This window comes from Podarcis cretensis (genome assembly GCF_951804945.1).
Source record: "Podarcis cretensis genome assembly, chromosome: Z".
Taxonomy (NCBI): Eukaryota; Metazoa; Chordata; class Lepidosauria; order Squamata; family Lacertidae; genus Podarcis; species Podarcis cretensis.
The window spans coordinates 19,111,918-19,133,054 of NC_137184.1; the positions used below are offsets into that span (position 1 = coordinate 19,111,918).

Genomic DNA, 21,137 nt, shown 5'->3' on the forward strand with positions numbered 1-21,137 from the left:
AAATCCCAAATGCTGCAAACTTTCTTCGTGGGGGAATCATTCCACCCCCCTGCTCATCTGATCTGCCCTTTTCTTTTCCAACTCTACAGTATCCCTTTTGAGGCTCAGTGACCAGTACGGATGACGGTATTTCCAAATGCAGTCACAACATAGATTTGTATAATACCATGATACTGTCCACTGGCCATACTGCCAACCCTACTAGGATTGTCCCAGGGAACCATTCCTGAACCTCAGTTCCAGCACCAGTCATTGCTCTACTGACTCTCAGCATGACTGCAAACCCTGAAAATCTCCTGCCCTTTTGCAGCAGGTTGCAGCTTGCAAGGATAGAGGTTTATTTCTCCAGCTCTCTCTTCACCTGTGAGCCACAAACAAAATATGAAGCAAAAAACCTGCTGACAGAAGGATTAGTCATCCCAGCCAGTGTTCAACTATGCTAGAAGTAGCCAGAAGTCTTTTTTTAAAAGTCTGAGACATGAAGAAAAATCTTCCCTTCCTATAAATCTGTTTTCTCTGCAATGTCGAATTAATGTCACATATTTTCTTCTTTAATTATGTGTTCATTCTTCCACGGTATCTTGCAGAGAATTGCTGCTCTGCTTGGCGCAGTCCCTTGGCGCAGATTAACATCTATGTCTGGAGATGGCTGGGCGCCCCTTTTTGAATCAAGATGCTGGGCTTAGCCTTTTGAAACAGCACTGGTTTTAACAAATTTCAAAACCGCACCTATGAAACACTCTGGGATAGCCTCTGGACAAAGAACATGAAAACCTAAGTAGAGCCCGATGGATCAGGTCAATGGCCCTTCCACTCCCTCTATAGCAGACACTCACAGTAAGGTCACTGTTGTTTCTCCTTACATCATTTACTCTGTTATCAACTGGTTGGGCACTGCTTTTGTTTGGGTGAAGACAAAGGCAAAGTAGGGGGGCAGAACATTTCCGCCTTCTCTGTCACCCAATAGCATTTCTCTTTCCCTGCTAAAAACAAGATTATAATACACCTCAACTTCATAAACATCTGGACAGGCTTGTCTAAACAAGAATGTTTTTAGCAGGCACCAAAAACAATACAGTGAATGTACCTGCCTGGTGTCAATAGGCAGGGAGTTCCAAAGTCTAGGCACTGGCAGACTAAACAAATGTGGGATGGGGTATGTGGTGCCTGTAACAGCACTAATTCTGCCCTTTTTTGGCTCTTCTCTCTTTAGAGAATGATGCCAACCCCTCCATCACAAATAGAAATCCAGTCTAGTTACTAGTTGACACCAGTTATTTACTGCCCTTTATTGGAAATTTCATGGTGCTTTACCATGTGAAGTACGTTCTGATAACGTCTGGGACATCGCTTCATCAGAAGGCTTGACCAGACACAGATATAGGGTGATCAGGGGAAGAGGCTACAACTGACCTTTTTGATGCAGATTGCTTTCCGTTCTTAGAATATATCTGCAGGGAAGGATCTTCCCATATCCATCCAGCTTCCCTCTCTCTCGTAACACTAGAGCTTGAATGTTTGGAGATTCAGGACAGATAAAATGAAGGACTTCTTTAGTTAAACTAGGGAACATCCTCCTGCAGGAGGAAGTGATGGCACTAAATTGGATGGCTTGAAAAGAGGATTAGACAAATTCATGGAGGAGAGTGCTACTAGCTATGAGGGGTATTGGCCTGATCCACAAGGCTCTTCCGCTTGCTGGTTTCCTACAACGGGAATCTGGCTGGCTACTGTGAGAACAGGTTGCTGGACTAGATGAGCCACTGGCCTGATCCAGCAGACTATTCTTATGTTCTTAAGTGTTCTGCATTAAGTGTTAGAAAATGGAACAGAAACACAGCTGTTGAACTGCAGCTTGGATTGTTGAATTTTAATAGTGTGGCATTGAGGGTTTTTTTTTTTTAAAAAGAGTGCTGTGGTATATAAAAATAAACTCTTAATTCTAGCCAAGAGCCCTCTGGGTATTTTGTTGAAACACATGAGTCTGCATATGTTAGAACTGTGGCAATATCTGTCAGCTGCGTAACAGACAGAGCTCTGTTTGGATTCCCACCTCAACGCCTGCAGGGGAAGGCAGAACCGTGCGCGATAGATAGTTGTGGTGCAGCCTTTAACGCAAGCCGAAAAGAAGGATCCCGTTAAGCATGCTTCACCCCGCCTATGAACTATGAGCTACAGGTTGCTTGCAACTTGAGCGCCTTTTAGTTTGCATGATTTCAACTTTACGTGTTTGATGGACAGCCAGTTGAAATAGCACAAATTAAGTGTGCAGAAAGCTTAGGAGCTCTTTTTGCGCAGGGTTTTCCAGGTGTGGAAAGAGCTTAGAAGCTCTCCACCTTGCTTGGTGGACTCTGGGAGGATCTCACAGAGCTGTCTTGAGTTTCTTGCCAGAACCTCCAACAAAGAAGAGACCGCCACCTGAAAGCCATCTAGATTAGTGGCCATCATAGCTTCCTGTGGGAGTGAGTTCCATAGTTTAACGATGTACTGTGTGAAGAAGGATCTTCTTTTATGTGTTCTGATGCACTCTTAAGAGCTTAAGCTGTAGCCCACAAAAAGATGAATGCTGTGAATTCTGAAAGGCAACAGAGGCTGTGCCCTAAGGGCTCTTGCATTCCTTCCCTGAGAAGCAGCTTTCAGAGAGGTGCCTGGCCTCAGATGGCTGGGTCAAAGGCAGGTGGGATGGTGCACATGATCTTAGGACATCTCCCTGTTTAGGGAAAGAGAGAAGAGCCGAGGCGGCTCCTTTTTCTTCATATAGTGGCTCAGAAGAATCATAGAGTTGTAAGGGAACCCAACCCCCTGCGATGCCTGACTGCTGGATATGAAGTGTGTTGAAATGCAACATCAAAACAGAAAAGGTAAAGATTCCCTCTCACCCTCTGATCCTTCGCTGTTCTTGCTCCGCTTATTCCTCCGGACACGGCGGCTTCCTTCCCCGAAAAAAGGCCTTTCTTCAGGCGAGAAGAACTTCAGCAATGCCACCTGGAAGACAAGGGGTCATAAGTTCCACCTTTGGGGCTGAAACACACATAAAAAAGCAGCTGGCAAAAGGGAGAATGCCACACAGTAAACACTGCCTATGGCCATCTTTATATGAATGTAAGAAGAGCGATGCTGGATGAGGCCAATAGGCCAACAGGTCCTGTATCCTGTCCTCACAGAGGTAGTTCTGATGCTCCAATGGAAAATCCATAAGCAGGATTCAAGCACAAAAGCATTTCCACCATAAACTGGGGTGCCGGGCAGACTCTGTCCAAGGCTAAATAGAGCAGTACTACCACTTCCCTTTGTCTGGACACTCAACTTCTGCTGATTCAGTCTAGAATTGCATAATAGCCTTTTTTGCTGCTGCATCACACCGTTGGCTCACATTAAGCTTGGTGTTTCCTAAGACCCCCCCAGATCCTTTTCATATTGTCAAGCCAGGCGTCCTCAGTCCTATATTTGTGTGTCTGGTTATCCCTGCATAAGTGGAGAACCTGATATTTACCCATATTGAAATTAATACAGTTTGCTAATCAAAATACAAAAGACGGATCTGTCCATCCAAAGATAGGCCTGGAGGTATTCTGCATTGTCTGACAATGTGGGGAACCTGTGGGCCTCTGGATGTTGCTTATGTTCTTATAAGAACATGACCCTGCTGAATCAGGCCAAAGTTGCCCCATGTAGTCTAGTCTCTGGTCTCACAGGGGCCAACCAGATGCCTATGGGAAGCCAGCAAGCAGGACTTGAGCACAAGAACCCTCTCCCTTGTGCATTTTCCAGTACCTGGCACTGAGAAGCAATGCTGTCTCAGACTGTAGAGGCAGAGCATAGCCATTGTGGCTACTAGCTCTTGATACCCCTCTCCTCCATGAATTTGATGACACCTGCAAATCTGACGAGTATCTCATAATCATGTATATATATCAGAGCACTCTGGATTCTTTGGCAGACACGTTCTTTGCAACAGCACAGATTACAATTTAGTGCATTGGAGGCAGTAAACTCATTACCCAGGTGCTGAGGCCGGTATAAAGTTTCAAAAAGGCGAGGATACCTCAATGCCGAGGAATGTGGGATCCCCTAAGGGAGGTCACTACACCCCAGATTTTACTTCTCATCCTACACCTGCCTTGAGTTGCAATACCGAAGGGACTTTACAGGTGGAGAAACAGCTTTTCTCTAAAAGAAAGTCAATATTCTAGAAATCTGTTCAGCTAACACCTCTAATATGTTAGGATATCGTATACCCATGTAACCTAAAATATTTCTGCTTTGTTATCTAAAATATGTTATTCCAGAGAATGACCAAGAAACAGTGTTTATCCTCATAACTGCTGATGAGATTATAATAGCTAAAAAATTGAAAAAGAAGTGTATCTCCTACTGTATCTGAATGGATTGAGAAAAGTTGGTCAATAGTAACTATAATTAAGCTAACTTCCTACAAAAATACATATAAGCCAGGTTTACGGGGAAGAATGTATTTTTCAAAAACGTTTTGAATCAGAAGTTCAATGGTAATGTGCAACCTTATGCTGTAATAAGTAACAAAAGAATAGCAGCTTTCAAGGTCACCATGATCCAGAATTTGTCTTTCACTTTACATAACAGAGAACAGATTGGATGGTTGTTGCAGCATTATTATTGTGGCAGAGGACAGGGTAGCAATCATACACAAGGAAGCAATTACACCAAGAAAACTTTGACGAGTACCGTATTTTTCGCTCTATAGGACGCACTTTTTCCTCTTCAAAAATGATGGGGAAATGTGTGTGCATCCTATGGAGCGAAGACGCCATAGCCCCGCGACCCTCTCCCGGCTGGAGAGGTGACGCGCGGCTATGGAAGGAGCCTCTATAGCCGCACGTCACCTCTCCAGCCGAGAGAGCGCGCGCGGGACAAAAGAAGCCCCCCGCGACCCTCTCCCAGCTGGAGAGGTGACGCGCGGCTATGGCAGGAGCCTCCATAGCCGCGTGTCACCTCTCCAGCCAGGAGAGCATGCGCGGGGCAAAAGAAGCCCCCCGCGACCCTCTCCCGGCTGGAGAGGTGACGCGTGGCTATGGCAGGAGCCTCTCCGCTGCGCCTTTCCGCTGCTCCCTGACCTGCTCTTTGGGGCTGGTGGTGGGCTTCCCCCGCCAGCCCTAAAGAGCAGGTCGAAAGGAACCTGAAGCCTGGAGAGTGAGAGGGGTCGGTACACACCGACCCCTCTCGCTCTCCAGGCTTCCAAGGTAGCCGCCTTAACGGCACCTTGTTTTAGAGCGGTAAAACAAGAGGGGGAAAATTCTCCCCCTCTCTGCGCAGTGCCTCCTGCCGCTTCGCTGAAGGGGCGCTGGGCAGAGAGGGGGAGATTTTTTTCTTCTTGTTCTCCCCCCTCTAAAACAACGTGCGTCCTATTGTCCGGTGCGTCCTATGGTGCGAAAAATATGGTAAGTGGTGTGATAGCTGTTTGCAATGGGCAGCAATCACAACTCCACCATCCCAGTGGAATGAAGAAATTGCCAGGGGCAACACTTTCACTGGACTCTCGGAAGATTTGCAAGAAGAGAACCCAGATCTCTTCCCGAGAGACACAGCCAATGCACCCCAGGGGTGCCCCTCAGTAGCAAACCTCCCTGCCCCTGAAATTGTGGCATCTGCTCTGCAGCGAGATGGGTCCCACCAGCATCAACATCAGGACCAGACAATGCTGTTTTGGAAGATCAGCATGAAGATAAGAAGAACCTGCTGGATCGGCCAGTGGCCCATCTAGTCCAGCATCCTGTTGTCACAGTGGCCAACCAGGTGTCTGTGGGAAGTCAGCAAGGAGGATCTGAGCACAAGAGCCCTCTTCCCCTCCTGTCAACAGAACATTGTATAAAACAATAAAAATAAGCTAGCCTTAGAACATAAAAAGAACCTTATTGATCAGGCCAGTGACCCATATAATTCAGCATCCTATTATCACAACTGGCCAAGCACAGTGGTGAGGGGAGAGCAGGTAATGGCTCTTTCCACCGGCATTACCCAGGAGTCTTCTTAAGGGAGCTGATTCCAGAGGAAGAACTGTGAGAGGAGAAAGACTCTGTTTGCCACCTGTGCTGCCCTACCTCCAGCCCAAGGAAGGAACCTTCAGAAGGAAGTTGCTGCCCCAAGCAGTGTGTGTGGTTTTCTAAGAAGCTGAACAGAGTGACGGATTATGAGTCAAGGGGGTGTGGAGTGTGTGTGTGTGTGTGTGTGTGTGTGTGTGTGAACATTACAAGTACATTTTTTGGTGGCTACTTTGCTGATGTTGTTAATATTGTATTATAGATTATAAATGCTGTATTGATTTGTTAGTCATATGACTTTTGCTTCAATTGTGATGTTTAACTTATTTTTTAAAAATTGTTACTTTGCTAACAGTGTTTTACAGACTGTAATTGTTTCCATTGATTGTTTAATTATTCTTTATGGTTTAGGCTGTATTTAGGCTATTATGTCATTGTTATTTATTGTTTGTAAGCCGCTTTGGAATTCATTTGAATGAAAAATGGCACAGAAATATAATAAATCAAATCAAATTAACCAGTCGCATGTTATGAATATCAGAAGATAAGAACCACCTGCTGCATCAGGCTGGTGACCCATCTAGCCCAGCCTCCTGTTCTCAAAGTGGCCAGTCAGATGCCCCAGTGGGAAACACTCAAGCAGTATCTGAGTACAAGAGCAGAATAACATTAGAAGAGCCTCCTGGATCAGGCCATTGGCCCAGCCAGTCCCATAACCTCTTCTCACAGTGGCCAACCAGAGTCCCAGATGTCCTGCAACTAGAAAGGTTTAGGGACTTTTTCAGTTCAGGGTGTGGAGGGGAGTAACATAAAGGCTGACTCACACCTACTACCAAGTGGGTCAAGTCTTTGTTACCAGAAAAGAACAAAAGGAACAGCCCTGCAATGACAAGCAAGAGTCCTCTATGGAGCACCTGATCTGTTAATATTATGAGATGGTGGACAAACAAAACAGGAACTCTTTGGAAACCATAGCCTGAGGTCACCCAAACACAGACCAGCTTCATGGAGAACTCTTATGGAATAAAACACCTGGCAGATTTTTTTAACCCGCCCCCATAAAAAACCCCCTGCAGCACAAAGTATAAAGCTATTAGGAACACAGAAAGCTACCTGCTCCCAAGTCAAGACCGTAGACCCATCTAACTCAGTGATGTTTACAATGACTGGCAGCAGCTCCTCTCCAGGGTTTCAGGCAAGGTTTTCTATCCCAGCCCTACCAGGAGATGCTGCCAGCAGGGATTGAACCTGGGAGCTTCTGCATGCTGTGCAGATGCTGGTCCTTCTCCTACACATAAAATTCTAGTCCTCTTGGGGCCCTCTCACAGCACCTCTCAGTCTCCTCCAGGCTAAACGGCTGCTGTTGCTGAATGTCAGGTCAGCTTGGAGTAAGACCTCCCTCATCCTTGATGTCACTGTGGAGGAGGCTGATCTGGTCTGTATCACTGAGGCCTGGGTGGGTGAGTCGGTCTCACCCAGTTGTGCCCACCTGGGTACTCAGTGCAGCACCAGGGCAGACGATGGGGGGGGGGCAGAATTGCTATAGAAATTCCCTCTCTCTCCAGGCTCTCTGTCCCATTTTTTTTTGGGGGGGGGGCTGGATCTAGAATATGTGTTCCTGGTATTGGGCAATTGGAACAGATTAGGGATGCTTTACTGCCCAACTTGCTGCCCAGTCTCCCTGCCTGAACTGACAGAGCTGGTCTCAAAGGCAGTGTTGAGGACTTCCAGACTTCTGGTTCTGGGGCACTTCAACATCCATGCCAAGGTGACTGCCTCTGGGATGGCTCAGGACTTCATGGCTGGCATGATGCCCATGGGGCTGTCCCAACATGTCACTGGCCCAACGCATGTGACAGGCCAAACTCTGGACTTTGTTTTCTTAGCTGAGCAGCACACAGAGATCATCCTCTGAGGTCCTCCTTTGTGTGCATCCTCCACAAGAGGTCCGAACGTTGGTAACATCAAAGTGGGCCTTTTCTGCAGTGGCTCCCTGTTTGTGAAATGCTCTCCCTGGGGAGGTTCGGCTGGTGCCTTCATTATACACCTTTAAGCGCCAGGTTCCTCTTCAACCAGGCCTTTGGCTGATTGACATATAATGCCCTTTTAAATGTATCATGGGAACGGGGATTATTGGTTTTGTTGTTCCTATTTTTAGTGGGGGGTTTTATATTGTAACTGTATGTTGTGAACCACCCTGAGATCTACAGATAGATCTACAGAGTTGTTGTTGCTACAAATGTTAGCAACAACTCCCTCCACCATTGTTCACAAGGCTTGGTTTCCAGATCCATCCTCTTGTCCTCTTCTGCTCACCTTCCAGCTTGTCAATATCCTTCTTAAACTGGAGTCCCCAGAACTGGGCCCAGGACTCCAAGTGGAGCCTAACCAATAAAGCAATATTATGACTTCCCTTGATGGGACACTCGACTTCTGTTGTTGCAGCCTAGAATCACATTGGCCTTTTCTGTTGCTGCATCACACTGTTGACCCCCAGATCCTTTTCATGTGGACAATTTTTTTAAAAAATCAAGCACACATGTACACATACATCTTTCTTTAGATGCCAGGCAGGCCTGTGCGGGGGGTGGGAGGGGCGGCCCGCTCCAGGACTCAGACAAACTTTGCACAGGCCTGATGCCAGGTATCCATATCACCAGGCAGGGAGCTCCGCCCTTAACAGCAGTGGGAATCAGAGTTCATTCATGAGCTCTTTGCCTGACAGGACAGGTTGCTAAAGCTGTTCTAGGCTTTCTCTTTTTTACAATATTGTCCGCCCTCGAACGTTGTTTTAATGCTTTCTTTTTACTGCCTTCTGAAGCTATCTATCCATGTATATATCAATTCATTTCCCACTACATTGGACCATAGGGTGGGGTGGTGCTTTGCCAGCACCAACAGGAGGCAACATAAACATGCCCAAGGGCAGTGGATTGTGTCCATTAAGCTTCTGCCCGTGGTGCGCCGGTTAGCCAAATCACTCCTGAGGCTGTTGACAACAACTGACTTAACAACACCTTTTCTTCCCAAACACGGCCGTTCCTTGTAGCGCATTAAAAAACGCAGATTACATCCTTCAGAGGTGGTAATTAAGGCATCAACTGAATTTATGCTGCCAGATCACATCACTGCTCCAAATATATATTATAATATGTGTTGTAAAAACAGAGGAGGAAAGAATGGCGTTTGCCCGAACATGAACGGGGCTCAACTAGGAGTAGCTTGTTTGTTCAGGCTGTTGCCTTCAGTGCAGGGTACAGCTGTGCCAAACGCAGAGATTAAGACATAGAATCATAGAACTGTAGAGTTGGAAGTGACCCCAAGGATCATTTAGTCTAACCCCCTGCAATGCAGGAATCGCAGCTAAAGCATCCCTGATAGGTGGCCACCTAAGCTGTTTAAAAATCTCTAATGAATAATAGAATTGTAGAATTGTAGTGTTTGGAGGGACCCAAAGGGAGGCTGTGACGGCCACCAACTTGGATGGCTTTAAAACAGGATCAGATTTGTGAAGGTGAGAGCTACTGATGGCTACTAGCCACAATGGCTATGTTCTGCCTCAACAGTCAGAAGAAGCAATGCTTCTGAATGCCAGTTGCTGGAAACCAGAGGAGGGGAGACGGATCTTGTATTCAGATCCTGCTAGCAGGGGTTTCTGTTGGGGCATCTGGTTGGCCACTATGAAAAGAGGAGACTGGACTAGGTTGGCCCTTTGCTGGATCTGGAATGGCTCTTCTGACATTCTTAGAAGTTCACATTCTGGTCACCAGGATAAACCTGATAGGAGAGTGACAGGGTGTGTTGTTGTTGTTGTTGTTGTTTTGGACATGCTTACTTTTATTGTCCAAGTGGTCCTCTATACACTTACAGATATGGGACTCTTGTCTGCCCAGACCTCAGACAGAAACTTCTGGAGATGTCCAGTCACATGTCAGTTCTTTAAGATCTCTTAAGAACACAAAGCAATGGCCTATCTGCTCTAGTATCCTGTTCTCAAAGTGGCCAACCAAATGCCCCAAAGGGAAACCAGTAAGTAGGACTCAAACACAAGAGCACTCTCCCCTCCTATGGTTTCCAGAAAATTCTATTCAAAAGCATTAGTGCCTCTGCCAGTGGAGGCAGAGCATAGCCATTCTGGCTAGTAGCCATCAACAGCCCTCCATGAATTTGTCAAATCCTCTTTTAAAGCCATCGAAGTTGGTAGCCATCACTGCCTCCTGAGGGAAGGAGTTCCACATTTTAAATATGCACTGTGTGAAGAAATCCTTCCTTTTGTCTGTCCTGAATCTTCCAACATTCAGCTTCATGGGACGTCCGTGAGTTCTAGTGTTATTGAGAGGGGAGGAAATTGTTCTCTATCATCCTTCTCCAGGCCATGGATCATTTTGTAAACGTCTATCATGTTGCCTCTTGCTCACCTTTTGTCTTAGGCAGGGTGCTCAACAAACCCAGTGATTCATTCAATTAATCTCTTTAAAAAAAACTTTTTATCTATCCCACTCTTTTTTTCCTTTACCGATCTCAGTGGGTAAACTTCCTTGACACAGATAACGCTTCCTGTGCCTTGGCAGAAAACAAGGCTCTGCTGATCTATATCAGCGACTGCTTTCAGATGCAGATGAAATATATGGCGGCCGCCAAACCCCCCTTTGTTGCATTGCCAGAAGGAAGGTTTTCACAGAGAGGCCTTAATTTCACATGCACACTCTGCAGCAGTTTGGCTTTACCCCCAGTGGTGCACTCCATTGTCTCTGGAGACAGACAAATGCCAACAACTCAGGAACACGGGACTCAACCACAAAGCTACTTCAACTTTACTAATTCATAGAATCACAGCCCTTCATATATTTGAAGATGGCTCTCATATCCCCTCTCAATCATCCCCAGCTTCCTCAAATGTTCCTCTTCCAGCCTGGTTTCCAGGAACAATGCAAACAATATGAGCATTAAGGAGGAAGAGCCACACTAACCAAGGAAGCAAAAGGCTTGCACACCGATCCCAAGCCAGCCCTGATGTCAGCTCAGTAGAACATTACCCCCACCAAGCACCCCCACCACTAGACTGGGACTCCAGTCCAAACTGTCTGCAGAGAGTTGAGAGTAGATAACCCTTTGGGTCCCTTCCAACTCTATGATTATATTATTCATTGGAGGTTTTTAAACAGAGGTTGGATAGCCACCTGTCAGGGATTCTTAGGCTGTGATTCCTGAATTGCAGGATGTTGGGCTGCATGAAACTTGGGGATTCCTTCCAACTCTACAGTTTAATCATTCATTTTACAGAAACTGGCATGCCTACTTAGGATCAGCGTTTCAAGCTCCATTTGATCCAAGCTCTAATTGGAGAGCCCTTCTCATTCTCCACTTGCTTCTCCAACCAGCCAGCCTAAGGCAGGCTGGTGGCCAATGACATTCTTGACTCAATAGTCCTGTTACTTTTTTAAAAACATCACCATTCTTTTCTGTTAACCTAACAAGCAAAGGTTTTTGAGGCCTGAACATAATAACTTGCTAACATGGAATGTAAGAATATACAAAGAGCCTGCTGCATCAGATCAATGTCCCATCTAGTCCAGCATCCTGTTCTCACATTGGTCAAATACCCCTAAGAACTTAGGAATCTACATAGACTGTCTCTGGGCTTGGAGGTTCCATGAGAGCATCAGAAGAGTCCTCCTGGATCAGGCCAGTGGCCCACCTAGTCCAGCATCCTGTTCTCACAGTGGCCAACTGAACTTTTCTCCATCAACTTTCTCCATACGATGCATAATTTTATAAACTTGTTAGACTTAGCCCACTCTTTAAAGTAGATGGAAAAAGGGAAGAGATAAAAGCTTTTCTCCCTCTGTCATAACACCAGAACTTGTGGACATTCAATGAAGCTGAATGTTTATATTTTCAGAGCAGATGAAAGGAAGTCCTTCTAAGTAAATCTATGGAACTCAGTCCCACAAGAGGCAGTAATGGCCACAAACCAAGACGGCTTTAGAAAAGGATTAGACAAATTCATGGAAGAAGACAGGTCTATAAATAACTTCTAGCCATGATAGGTCTGCTTTGCTTCCATGGTCAGAGGCAGCAATGCTTCTGAATCCCCATTGCTGGAGAGGAGAGTGCTGCTCTTGTGCTCAGGTCCTGCTTGTGGGTTCCCCATGACAGGCCTCTGGTTGTCCACTGAGAGAACAGGATGCTGAGCTGGATGAACCATTAGCCTGATCCAACAACCAGGGTCTTCCTGTTTTTGTATGGAACCTCCAAGTGCAGGGGCAGTCTGTCTCAATTCTTAAGCCACTGAGAGATGATGATGCTGGTCTAGGTGGGCCACTGACCTGATCTAAGAGAACTCTTCTCATGTTCTTAGATGCATGAACCTCAATGTTTAGTTGAGCTCTTTGCTAGGGATACAGGAGTGTTGTTTGTTAAGCCCATTTGCTCGCGGCTATGTCTAATACTCTTTCTGGCAAATCTAAGGGCTGCAATCCAGATCGAGTCCCGCATGCCAAGTCTGAGCTTGCTTCAGATCTCTCATCGAATTCACCCTGTTGTGGCATGGAATCTCAGTCTGCTAGTGTCTGGAACAGCAAAAACAAGGCTTATGAGTGGGGCCCAATGATTGACTCAACGTCCCATTTGGAAAGGTCTAGTTGCCCTCGGGGTCCCCCAGCAGCTTCCAGATCTAAAACTGCTTCTGGACCTTGGAGGTTCCATAAGAAGAACCTGTCTGTTGGTTTAGGCCAACAATGGTCAATATAGTCCACCATTCTTTTGTCCCAGAGACGAACCAGACTATTGTAGGAAATCTGAAAGCAGTGTTTAAATGAGATGAGAAGGGAGAAAACAAGCCAATGTGTAGTGGTTAGTGTTTCTGTGTGACCAAGGGGCAATCAATGCCCTCCACCCCAATCCATCTCTGTGTTGTTGTGAGGATAACAGGTGGAGTTGGAGAACCATGTCCACCACTTCTGAGTTCCTCAAATGAATTTTTTTTTAAAAAAATGTAATAAACAAGCAAGCTGCAGCAGACCAGAGGCCTGCCTGAGTTCAGCATCCTGTTCTTACAGTGGCCAGCTGGGTGCCACAGAGGGAAGCGCCCAAGCACGAGCTGAGAGCCACAGTGACTTGCCCTGTCTGTAATTGCCAGCATCTGATATTCACAGTATTGTTGTCTCCGGTAGAATATAGTGGACTCTCCTTCATTAGAGGTCTTAAAGCAGAGGTTGAATGGCCACTCCTCAGCGATTCCTTGGCTGTGAGCCCTGCATTGCAGGTAGTTGGTCTAGACGACCCTTGATGTCCCTTTCCAACTCTAAAATTCTATGATACTGTGATAAGCATGAGAAGCAGTCATGGATAGCCTTATTGACCACGAATGTATCTAACCTCCTTTCCTAACGCCATCCAAGTTGGACCTGGAAGACTCTGTAACTGAAACCCAACAGAAACCCCAGTTTCAATCAACTACATATGGAGAACTCAATTAAGCTGCAGTTCTCTTCAACTGATGCAAGGGGAAGGTCCCCACTCCTCACTTTGCAAGCTGTCATTGACGTTCCTTCCCTAAAGCTAGTCCACTGAGCTCTGGCATTGCAGGGGGTTGGACTGGATGACCCATTATAGACCTTCCAGGTCTATAACTGAATGATGAATCTGTGATTCTTTGACTGTGATTCCTGCCTAGCAGGTGATTAGATTAGATGGCCCTTGGGAGATTGTTCCAACTCTACAATTCCATGATTCTATGTTAAAAGCTCTACTTCCTTCGTGTCAGACAAGCAAGCAGAGTGTTGGACAAGCTTTTGTGCCATAAGACACGGAGTATGAGCCAGTTAAGCACTACAGCATCGAACAGACTTAAAGCATCCAGATGTTTCCTCACTCTGCACTCCATATGGCTCACAGCTGGGTGACAGCTGTCTGCATTAAAGAGCAACTCTGCATAATAAGTCGCTAGAGAAAAATTAATTTCCCGTAAAAACTTTGCTAGTGATAAAAGGAAAATCCCATTAAAGGTCTCTGACTCCGCAATTGAGTTCAGTTGCGGGGCTATAAAACGATTCCCTTTTGAAATCCCATGGCCCAAGAAAACCCAAAATAAAGATGTGGAGCAGCTTATCTGAGGAGGAGTGATTTCTCTGGATGCTTGCAGGAGCTTTTTCTCTTAACAAACCAAGACACAGAGAACATAAGAAAGTAAGAAGAACCCTGCTGGATGAGGCCAATGTTTCATCCAGTTCAGTATCCTGTTCTCTCAGTGGCCAAATAACCCTAAGAGACTAGGAATTGAAATAGGCTGCTGCTGGACTTGGAGATTCCATAAGCATATCAGAAGAGCCCTGCTAGATCAGGCCAATGGCCCATCTAGTGCCAGTGTCCTGTCCTCACAGTGGCCAACCAGATGCCCCAATGGGAAGCTTGCAAGCCTCCAGTGCATTCCAGCAACAGGCATGCAGAAGCCTGCCTCAGACTGTGGAGGTATAATCATAGAATTGTAGAATTGGAAGGGAGACACAGGGCCATCTAGTCAACCCCCTGCAATGCAGGGGGCTTTCCAACCTTGGCTTTAAACCCTCCAATGGTGGAGAGTCTGTTCCACTGTCGAGTAGCTCATAACCATCAGAAAGTTATTCCTGATGTTTAGGTCGGAATCTTCTTTCTTGTAACTTGAAGCCTATTGGTTTGGGTCCTAAAATCCGGAGCAGGAGAAAGCAGGCTTGCTCCAACTTGCATGTGAAAGCCCTTTACACATTTGAAAATGGCTATTATATCTCCTCCCAGATTCCTCTTTCCCAGACTAACCCTCAACTGTTCCTCATAAGGACTGATTTCCAGACCCTCCATCATCTTGGTTGCCCTCTTCTGTATACACTTCAGCTTGTCAATGCCATTCTTAAACTTTAGCGCTCAGAAATAGACATAGGACTCCAGGCGTTATCTGACCAGGGCAGAACAGAATGGGACTTTTACTTCCCTTGATGCAGCCTATTACTTCTCTTGATGCAGCCTAGAATAGCATTCACTTTTTCTGCTGCATCACACTGTTGGCTCATGTTAAGCTTGTGGTCTACTAAGAACCCAGATCATTTTCTCATGTACTACTGGAAAGCAAGGTGTCCCCCAGCTTATCTTTGTGCAGATGGCTTTTCCTGACTAAGTGTAGAACCTGACATTTGTCCCTATTGAAATTCATTTTTTTAGTTGGAACCCAGTTCTCCAATTTGTTAAAGTCATATTGAATCCCAGTTTTGTTTTCTGAGGCATTAGCTACCCCTCTTATTTTGGTGTTATCTGCAAATTTGATGAGCATCTCTTCAATTTCTATATCCAAGTTGTTTATAATGATGTTGAACAACGACAGGGGCAGGACAGTACCCCACTTGTTTCTTTTTTTCCAGGATGTTGAGGAACCATTGATGAGCATTTTCTGGGTAGAGTATAACCATTGTGGCTAGAAGCCACTAATAACACTCTTTCTCAATGGATTTGTCTAATCCAACCTTTTTGAGTCCACAGCTCCCTTGACCAACTACATTCTTTCTGTGGCTCCCTTGTGGGGCTCAGAAGCCCAGTTATGTCACCCCTTGTCTGTAGAGAGGGGCAGCCCCTCACCCCTTTTGGAATACCCTCCCGTGTGGAGTGTCCCCTCAGCCTTGCCTCCTCTCTCATTGGGAGTCTTCTGGGCAGCAACCCACCCCACTCCAAAGAGAGGTGCCTCATAGGGGCCTGGAAAAAGGATGCCCCCAAACTTAGGAGCCTGATGGAGATGGCCAAAGGTGAACCTGAGGCAAACAGCCGCAAAAGCCTTTGGGAGGCAGAGACATGAGAGGGTATCAAAGGAGGGAGGGAAGGAAAGAAAGAAAGAGGGACAGAGGCCACTGTTGCCTGCAGCACCCCTGATTATCTTTCAAGAGAGGAAGAGAAACTTCCCTCTATCCACTTTCTCCATGCCATGCCTAATTTTATATCACATTGCCTCTTTCTCACCTTTTCTCAAAACTAAAAAGTCCTATAGGGTGCAACCTTTCTTCATAGGGGTGTTGTTGGAAGAAAGGTTGCACCCTATAGGACTTTTTAGTTTTGAGAAAAGGTGACAAAGGTGGGTGCCTTTTTCTGAACCTTTTCCAATATGCTTTTCGAGCTGAGGCGACCAGAACTGCCCACAGTATATTTCAAGTGCAGTTGTGTCATAGATTTGTATAATGGGGCATTATGATACTGGCAGCTTTATTTTCAGTTCCTTTCCTAATGAGGATTGAAGTGGCCTGTTGGACGGAGCAGACAGAATCTGCAGTCCACATCAACCTCATTCCGCTCCTCCCCAGGATTCCAGCAAACATGAGACCAGAGCAGGCTCCACAACTTTTATTTTTTAGTTTCTAGGCTTTCCATCATAGGAAGACGGCGAAGCCAGAAACATGATATTATCTACACTAGCCATTCCTTGTACCGCTTACTAAAGAGGATGGTATTTGTAAATCTGAGAAAAATCTTAGATAAACAATTTAAGGGATTAGAGGAATGAAGAAGAAAACGATTCAGAGATGAAAAACAGCAAACCAAAAAGAAAAGCAACTTCACAGCCAAAGAACAAGTTGATGTGAATGGAATTCATTTAAGCAACAGCTTCTAAAATTTTGCCTCTCAGATGCTCAAGCAACCCAGCTAAGATAAATGTACAAAATACATTCTATTCCCCCTTCCAGACAAGAAGCCCAATGTTTCACACTCTATAGAAGTTGTAAGCACCTCATAGAATAGAATCCTAGGATTGTAGTGTTGGAAGGGACACCAGGGATCATCTAGTCCAACCCCTTGCAATGCAGGTATCACAGCTTAAGAATGCATGACATACATACATTCCTATGCCTGTTTAAAAAGCACCAATGAAGGACAGTCCAAGATGGATGGTAGTTTCTTGAAGCTGAAATACTGAATGCCCAAATGCAGGCAATTTCGACAAGAAAAGTGGGAGGCATCTAAAGAAACCAGTATAGCTGCATAAGGAGCTTAAAGATGAGCTGAGATTTAAGAGGGCATGTATAAAAAATGTAATAAAGTGGAAATCACAAAGAAGGAGTATACACAAGGAGCCAAAAGTTGTAGGGTGAATATTAGGCGGGCTAAAGCTCAGAATGAGCTCAGGCTTCTTGCAAGAGAGGTTATTTGGCATCATTCAAGGCAAGAGGAAGAACAAGCAAGCAACAGGTCCTGTGCATGGAGAAGAGAAATGCTATTGGATGACACAGAAAATGTGGAACTGCTCAATCCCTACTTTGCCTCTGTCTTCACCCAAAAAGAAAGCGGTACCCAACCTAGTGATAACAGAATAAATGATCTAAGGAGGGAGCTGTAGCCCAAGATAGGAAAAGAGGTGAGCTACTTTAAATGAATTCAGATCTCTAGGCCCTGATGAGTTGCACCCAAGGGTACTAAAGGAGTTTGCGGATATCATATCAGAGCCTCTGTCTACAATCTTTGATAATTCATGGAGAATAGGTGAGGTCCCTGCAGGCAAATGTTGTCTCCATCTTCAGAAAGAGGGGGAAAGAAGACCCAGGAGAGGTTGACACTGATTTCAGAAAAGGTCCTCAAACAGGTAATTAAGCAGTTGGTCTGTGAGCTCTTAGAAAAGGATGCTGTGATTACTTATCATCCTGGAAAAAAGTGACAAGAGGGGTGCTTTAAGGTTCTGTCCTGGGCCTGTTGTTGCTAAACGTCTTGATCTTGATGATGATGATGATGATGATGATGATAATGATAATTATTACTTTATTATTTATATGCCATTCATCTGACTGGGTTGCCTCAGTCACTCTGGGCAGGCTCCCAACAGAAAATTAAAAACACAATAAAATCTCAAATATTAAAACCTTCCCTGTACAGTGCTACCTTCAGATGTCTTCTAAAAGTCATATTATTTTTTGACATCTGAAGAGAGGGCATTCCACAGAGAAGGCATGACTACTGAGAAGGCCTTCTGCCTGGTTCCCTGTAACTTCACTTCTTGCAGTGAGGGAACGACTTGGATGAATGAATTGAGGAGATGCTCATCCTGCAGAAGTCACTAACGTAACGCAGGGCATTCTTCCAGCAGGATAGCAAGTATTTCATAAGATCATAAGAACAGCCTGCAGGATCAGGTATGGGGAACCATCCAATCCAGTATCCTCTTCTCACAGTGACTGACCAGATGCCTATTAGGGAAAACCCACAAGCAGGATTCAAGGACAAGGGGAACTCTCTCCTCCTGCTGTTTCCAGCAAGTGGTATTCAGAAGCATTGCTGCTTCTGGCCATGGAGGAGGAGCATAGCCACCATGGCTAATAGCCATCAATAGCCAAGCCCTCCATGAATTTGTCCGGTCCTCTTTTAAAGCCCTCTAGGTTTGTGGCCATCACTGCCTCCTGCAGGAGATAGTTCCATAGTTTAACTAAGCGCTGATGGTAATGAAACAGTTACTGAACACGTTATCAGTTTCTGGTGCAGATACAGCATAAATGAGACCTATGACTCCTGGCTGGGTCCACAAGCCGCAGTTACATTTCATTTATCTAAAGCCCAAGCTAATTCTGCACATCGACTCTCACCATCAACATCTGTGTCGTGAGAGATGTCTCAATACGCTTTGAACTGTGCCGCGTCACCAGCCCTGGCAACCTTGGGGCGCTAATTTGAAGCAGTTCTTTAGGGATTTTTGCTTGCCATTTGTTGATATTTTTAGACTCCTCGCAGTCCTCCTGCAACTGAAGGAACAACGAGCCATGGATTGATTTACTGCTTGAAAGCAAGTTGCTGTACCCCCCTCCCTTAATAACAGATTTAACAAATTTGTTCCACCTGCTCAATTATGCACCCTCGGCCTTTCTTGTGGTTTCACTGGAGTTTTTTGCAGCCTAAACCTCAAAGGGGCCTGAGCTCAGCAAACTTTGCACCGTGCCTGCCACTCATAATGAGCCCCACTGGAACGCTGCTTCAAATTACGGCTGAGGTTTCGCCTCTCGATTGATGCAAGCAGTCAGATTGCAAAGGCTGATAGGTGCGGCTGGCAAGTAGCATTCAGTTCTCCAGAACATGCATAGAATTTTAGGGCTGGAAGGGACCCCCAGAGGTCCATCTAGCCCAACCCCATTGCAATGCAGGACTCACAGGTAATGATTTTTCATAGAATCATGCTTTTAGCAGGCACCAAAAAGAATAGAGTGAAGGCTCCCTGCTTGATGTCAAACGCAGGGAGCTCCAAAGTGCAGGTGCTGCCACACTAAATGACGGGTATTACGTGGCACCTATAACAATGTCACTGCTGCTGGTTGAAGCGGCTGAGTGGGCCTATATGGTATAAGGCGATCAGGCAGGTACACTGGTCCCTTTAAAAGCACAAGGTGGACCAGGGAGGAGCAAGGAGTCGTCTTGCTGCAAGGGAAGGAGGTGGGCATTAAATTGTACAGTAGACAGTTGCTGGAGTAAGAAGATGTGGCTACAGCAGGCAACTGTAAGGATGGGCTCCTGGATAAGAATTAGCACGCGCTCCTATAATCAGTGGTGTATGGTGCACTCTGACCTGGTGGGCAGCTGGGAGGGAAAAGAGGGGGTAGACTGGGAGGAGAAGGTGTCGGAAGCTGAAGAGGTAACAGGGTTTCGTGAGCAGGAAGAGGCTGTGGCAGAGAGCAGTCCAGAGGCATAGGAAGGAGAGAAGGGGAGCCAGGAGATAGAGATGAGGCAGGCTGCTGAAGAAGCCAGGGCGTCTCCCCCTCCTGCTGCAACGTGGTCCCCCTTCCTCCTGTTCTCCCAGAACATGCAGAGAAATGAAGAGAGTGGAGCAACAAGAGGCAAGAAGACAAAGCCTTGGGTTGCTGGGGGAGGAGCCTTAGACATCGTGGGAATGTGGGGCAGCCTTTGCAACTGCCTCATTGAGGCAAGACCTACTGGGAGGAGTTGCTGTGATCACTAGGCCTGCACTAATTTATTTGAATTAAGAGTTAACTTCACTGACACCGGGTATTTTATTACTGACCTACTCTTGACTCTGGCTCATGACAGCCAATTAGTAATATAAAGAAGGAATACAGAAGGAGGTTCACCATAACCATCAGAAACACACTTTCCCTTCCACCTAGTTTGTGGTGTTAGGTCATCCATTGGGGTTGCCAAGCCCATCTCCTTCCCATAACCTGAATGGACCACAGGACAGAGGCAGCAAAACCCTGAAATTGAGATGTGACCAAAATCTACTGAATGGAGAAAAAAATCCTATTCTGTCAAGTCTTGCACAAATGTTCCTTGCTAAAAGTTTAGTTTGCAATTCCTGCATGACAAGGGATTGGACAGGGTGGCCCTTGAGGTCCCTTCTAGCCCTACAATTCTATAATTCATTGGAAGTTTTTAAACATAGGTTGGATGACTACCTGTCAGGGAATCTTAGGCTGTGATTCCTGCATTGCAGGGGGTTGGACTAGATGAACCCTGTGGGTCCTTTCCAACCAACCCTACAATCCTATGCCTGTATGAGCATTATGTCTGTTTCGAGCAAGTTGCCATCGGCACCAGATAAATACTCTTTTGTAATGGGGCTGAGACAAGGCTCCTTGAGTCACTTGTTATGGAAAAACATGCACTGGTGTTTGACAGGTTTAGCTCAGATATTTTTTTCTGAAAGAATAGTTTAGACTCTCCTTGGAAATTGTAAAAGCTGGCAAGCTCTCAGCAGAGCCCCTTGAGTTGGAGACACTGTTGATTCCAGAATTCATCTCCTGGATTAGATCCATGAAGCCCAAAGGCAGGAGAGTTTGCCAAAAATCAGAATAACTTTTATACGTTTAGTAACTCAGTATGTGACGCCTCTACAGCACTTTCTGTTGGAAGAATTGTGTTGCATTTTTCACACAAACTAGGACTGCATTGATCTTGCAATGCGGGTCACTATTGTGCCTTTTGGGTTATGTCTCGAGGGGCTGTCAAAGCAAAGGTCCAGGGAGAATTGACGCAGAGGGACCGTAGCCCAGGTCTGGATCATCCAATTCTTAGAAACAGTTTTCAGGTATCTCAAGCACATTTGCCATAATTAATAAACTACCAATATTCCCTGTGATTATCATTTATGGTGGGAATGTAAGTAGGTGCAAGATT

The 21,137-nt window shown here is 45.8% G+C and overlaps 1 protein-coding gene across 1 annotated transcript in view; it reads right to left on the bottom strand.

The window, feature by feature from the left end:
- Nucleotides 1–21,137, bottom strand: part of EDA (ectodysplasin A) — a 50,414-nt gene that overhangs the window by 18,322 nt on the left and 10,955 nt on the right. The window contains exon 2 of the mRNA XM_079961429.1: nucleotides 2,880–2,985. Coding sequence (XP_079817555.1) covers nucleotides 2,880–2,985 — 106 coding nt within the window. The remainder of the gene's footprint in view (nucleotides 1–2,879; nucleotides 2,986–21,137) is intronic.